At 35.4% G+C, this 5,000-nt stretch overlaps 1 protein-coding gene across 5 annotated transcripts in view; it reads right to left on the minus strand.

The window, feature by feature from the left end:
• Positions 1–5,000, minus strand: part of LOC125047814 (serine palmitoyltransferase 2-like) — a 44,911-nt gene that overhangs the window by 16,923 nt on the left and 22,988 nt on the right. For all 5 annotated transcript variants that reach the window (XM_047646306.1, XM_047646307.1, XM_047646304.1 and 2 more), the window contains 5 exons: positions 2,789–2,943; positions 2,349–2,494; positions 1,368–1,570; positions 1,019–1,198; positions 371–532 (listed from right to left, as the gene is read on the minus strand). In XM_047646306.1, the coding sequence (XP_047502262.1) occupies positions 371–532; positions 1,019–1,198; positions 1,368–1,570; positions 2,349–2,494; positions 2,789–2,943 (846 nt within the window). The remainder of the gene's footprint in view (positions 1–370; positions 533–1,018; positions 1,199–1,367; positions 1,571–2,348; positions 2,495–2,788; positions 2,944–5,000) is intronic.

Genomic DNA, 5,000 nt, shown 5'->3' on the forward strand with positions numbered 1-5,000 from the left:
AGAGGACATAATTAAGGATATCCATGGCTACAGTGAGAAATAGCTCAGTTTACGAAATGCTATCCATGTGCACCTATAGGGTTTCTGAAGGGGGAAAATAATAAATGGTCTAGTTCTAGATGTTTGCTAGACAGCCTTATTATTTGCATCATTTTGTATCTCAAGTAAAGATGCCTAAAGAGATTTTTTCAATAAGTAGTCAGACTAGTAATATTTCATGACATTTATTCAAGCCTTGGTAAACGATGATGACTGAAAGCAGAACGAAGAAGAAAGGAGGAGGAAGGATAAACAAGACAATAAAGCAGGCATTCTGAAATCAAGTAGAAACTTAAATCTAACAGAGCGACTAAAAGACTTGCTTTCTCACCTTTGATCCAGCAATGTACCCTCCAGCAGCACCAAAGCTCTTCGTGAACGTTCCCATGTGAATATCAACATCCTTGGGGTCGGCACCGAAATAATCTACGACACCACCACCGTGAGGACCTAAGGCACCGATGCTGTGAGCTTCATCGACATAGAGGTAAGTCTTGGGGTGCAGAAAAATGAATTTGGATTAGCTGCGTTTAAGTGAGTTATCATAATACCTTCCCCTTATCACACCTATAGCCGTCATAAGAAGCCGACTAATCACGCTGGGTATGGCTATAGGCGTCACGACACTTTAGAGTGAGTCAAGTGGACTGCCAGGCCAAACGGCAGGACTATTGCCAGAAATTACCAGGGGTCAGTGATGTAAATATCCAAACAAGTGACTTGTATTCATGGCCATATTTTTGGTAAGCAGAGGATAGTAAAATACTTGTATAGTCAATGGCTGTTCTTTCCTAGTTGTCACATGTGTTCAAAATTCCCCTCTAACCACAGAGAAGTCATTATTCCCGTTGTTAAATTGGTTTGGTTTCCAAATTCAAAACACACATATAACAAGCAATATCTGAATAAAGTATACAATCTAAATTCTATAGGTACAAAAAGTGAAGTGCCAAAAAAATAAAGTAAGCAGATACTATACCTTGTACTTCTTTTTTATTCTGATAAAATTAGGGAGATCACAGATAGAGCCTTCCATGGAGTAAATGCCCTCCACGACAATCATTGCCTTCTTCCAAGGCCGCCGGGTTCTAGGGTGCCCATAGATTATTGCCTCGCGCAGCTTCTTCTCCAGGTCTTGCGCGTCGTTGTGGCGGAAAACCTGAGTGAATTTGATGCGAAGTAAAAATCTAGTGCTGATAATAATATAATCATCCTACTACTTGGGTCACTTACATATCTTGAAAGGACGAACACAGGCACATTAACATGCACACAACAAAGCTACAAAAACAAGATATCAAACACAACCACTTGAAAATAAAGCTCACCTTCACAGTTGCCCCCGAGAGCCGAAGTCCCAGGATGAGCGACGCGTGATTGAATTCATCGGAAAAGACAAGGCAGCCTGGGCCAAGGATGGAAGGCAGGTTGAGCACATTGGTGGCAAAGCCCATCCCGAAAGTGATGGCATCTTCGACGCCTAAAAATTCAGAGACCAGGGATTCAAGCTTCTGGTGGATTTCCATGCTTCCTGAAAAGATAGAAGAAAATTTTATATTAGAATAAGAGATAAAAAGAAGAAGAGGAGGAGGGGATGAGGGGAGGAGGAGGAAGAGGAGGAGGAGGAGGAAGAAAAAAAAAAAAAAAAAAAAATCAATGCCTCCCTCCCACTCTCCCTCTCTCAAATAAATGTAGTAATAATAAGTAAAGTACATAAAATCAAAACTATAAAAAGAATACCAAACAAAAACAAATTAATAAATCAATCAAGTAACTAAAGATAACAAGGAATAACTTAAGAAAGATGACAGGAGGCTAATACAAATAAACATATCAATAATTTTTTTTCTTCACAAAATGAAGATGAATCACTTAAGGAATACATCAATATTAATCAATAACTTATTCAAAACTTATTCAATAAAAAATCAACGATTAAACCCGAAGTTTTCAATCTATTCTTTTTTTTTTTCATATTATTTTGGTAACACTTCAGGTACTCCCTTTTGCTAGCAATACTCAAGGAAAGGTTAAAATGAAGATAATGTTTATGCATTAAGCCAAAAAACATTTGGTTTTTGCAATCATCACTGTATGGAGGGGATACATTGATAACATAGAGAGTCCTCAAAGGATGTGTGTGAATTTGAGGGGGGGTGAAAACCCTGAAAAGAAAAGAAAAGAAAAGAAAAGAAAAGAAAAGAGAAGAGAAGAGAAAAGAAAAGGAAAAAAAGTAATTCCATGTCATTTATAAATCAATCTTTCTGCATCATTTCCATCTTTTGAATGGAATACTGAAGTGATCTTACCAAGTTCAAGACGAGGACTGCATGTGGTGACACCTAAGGATTTTGTTGTTTCTTCTGCGGCATCATGGCAAGGGCCGACATTTTCTGCAAATCCTAAGTAGTTATATGAGCCCACATTTATACATTTAATGATTTTGCCTGTCAATCTGTAATCAAAGAGAAAAAGAGGGAAAGAAAAGTTTAGCTCTCTTATAAATACTTAATATGCAGTGCTATTCCTGTTCAACAGTTCTATCCATGTTCGTAAAGGCTAGAAAAAAAAAAAAATTACCAAGTTTTATATATATATATATATATATATATATATATATATATATATTTCTTGGACTAGCTCATGAATGAATAAATTAATAAGTAATTCGTTAAAACAGGAAAAATAATCATTGAAAAAGAAACTTGAGGAAATAATAACTACATATCATTATTTCAAAAATCCTTACTTCATCGTCCATCCATAATCAGGTGTAGTTCGCTCCATAAGATCTATAATGGCTCCAGGAACGCTGCAGATGGTACGGTTCCAGCAGTCTTGAATTCTACGATACACATTTCGAGTGTAGAAGCTCTCAAACCCAATGTAAAGGGGTACATAGCCCTGTACAAAAAATATCACATTAGCATGTCTCAGTAATTCAGTGTGTGCTTGTGTGTGTGTGTTTAAATTATCTGTCTGTGTTTACATTTAAGCTTGTATGTGTTTGTATGTGTGTATGCATATGTTTGTGTGTGTGAGATTAATATTATATAACATTTCTCTAGCCTACCACCCTAAATCTAATTTGGCTTGTAAAGAAAGAAATAACATAAAAAAATACTACCCTTTAAAAGCACCTTTAGCCTCATCGAAACTCCAAGAAATTAATAATTACAAATTGGTATAAACTGCTTCCAATACAAAATGTTAGTATATCTAATTAACAACTGTAAAAATCCTCATTATTCTATAATATGCTGTGTGCTACCTTCATATCTATTACTATTTATTGCTGAAGAGTAAAGGTTATGTATTTAAGGAGGTAACCAGTAGTTGGAAACTCTCATTTTTTCTGCACACCTAACAAATCAAGAATATGCTCAACCAGGATGTAAATATAACTTAATATTTTCATTTAATAAATAATTACAACCACAATTGTAAACCAGTTCTAGTTGTAGCTAAAAATGCTGAGGCTATTACCTATTTGTATATAACAATTTCAAAGCAATCATAGCAGGTGTCATTCTAATGACAAAATCTGATAGAACAGCTAACCTATGTCCTTCATACATGAACTTTCCACTAAATGCCTCTTCACCAACATCCAACTGGCCAAATGGCTATTTTGCTAACAACCAATGGATTTGTCACCAATAAGACTTTATAAACAACTGTTTATTGTAGCTACTATTTCTTTAAAAGAAATAAATATACCAGTCTTAATAAAAGCATTGTACTACTTCAATAGCCGTAAAAGAAAACGCACAAAAATAATGCAAAATATGTATGATTGGATAATGTGCTGCAACTCTTTTTATTTCATGAATAAATTGGATAAAAAAGGTAATATTATTTCCATTTCCATCAAAAAGAAATGTAAGAAGGCCTGTATATTAGTTTCACTTTAGGTCAAATTCGTTCAACAGTTATGAATGAGGGTAACCATTGATAGGAAGCTGTCACATGGGGTATGGTCCAATGACAACCATTTCCCTATGTCTCTTTGGAAGTCATTCCTACCCACCCAGAATGACACACTGCAATGCTTGTTCATTATCACTTCTGAAGCAAGAAAGACTCTGAATGACTTCAATTACTGAAGGCTCTTACTCACAATCTCCAAGTTATATCTCATTGTGACGATTTGTACTTATCATTTTTGCTTTGAAAATAAATTTCCTCCTTAATGCTTAGAGGTTTTCTTGGACTATCTTTTTGAGTAAATGTTTTCCTTAATAATTTTATTAATTATGAAATGAAAATGACTACTGCAAACTTTTCTAGGCTTCAAAGGGGGATACTTCAACTCAGTATTGTGTCTGGCAGCATAGTCATTTGGCCAAATGGTTGTCTATGAAAGAGCTATTCAGCGGATAGTCCGTTGGCAAATTATCTGACTGTATTCTGCTAAAAGTCCAACAGCTCCTACACATTGCTATCAATCTTGCAGATTCTTTAGTAAGTGATTTTACTTCCATGTATTTCAGCCAAACATTTCTCTGTCAATGAGGAAATATATCAATGCCTATAAAACTGTGATAAGTAATAAAGCATCCTAGCTTAAAAGCAAACAAGAAATTATTTCAAGAAAGCCTTTAAAATGAGTATTAAACTTTGTTAGTATTCCTCACTGTGTAATTGATCTTCTGAATCTTAACAAAATAATTGTCATTGTATAATGATTGTGACTAAAATGAGTTTTATTGGAAACCAATGTTATATGAATGAGTAGGACTATGTGTACTTGTAAAAGAGTGTGTGTGTGTGTGTGTGTGTGTGTGTGTGTGTGTGTGTGTGTGTGTGTGTGTGTGTGTGTGTGTGTGTGTGTGTATGTGTGTGTGTGTGTGTGTGTGTGTGTTTGTGTTTGTGTTTGTGTTTGTGTTTGTGTTTGTGTTTGTGTTTGAGTTTGTGTGCATGTGCGTGAGCGTGTGGGTGTGTGGTGTGTGTGTGTGGTG

The sequence above is a fragment of the Penaeus chinensis genome, chromosome 42, assembly GCF_019202785.1.
Source record: "Penaeus chinensis breed Huanghai No. 1 chromosome 42, ASM1920278v2, whole genome shotgun sequence".
Taxonomy (NCBI): domain Eukaryota; kingdom Metazoa; phylum Arthropoda; class Malacostraca; order Decapoda; family Penaeidae; genus Penaeus; species Penaeus chinensis.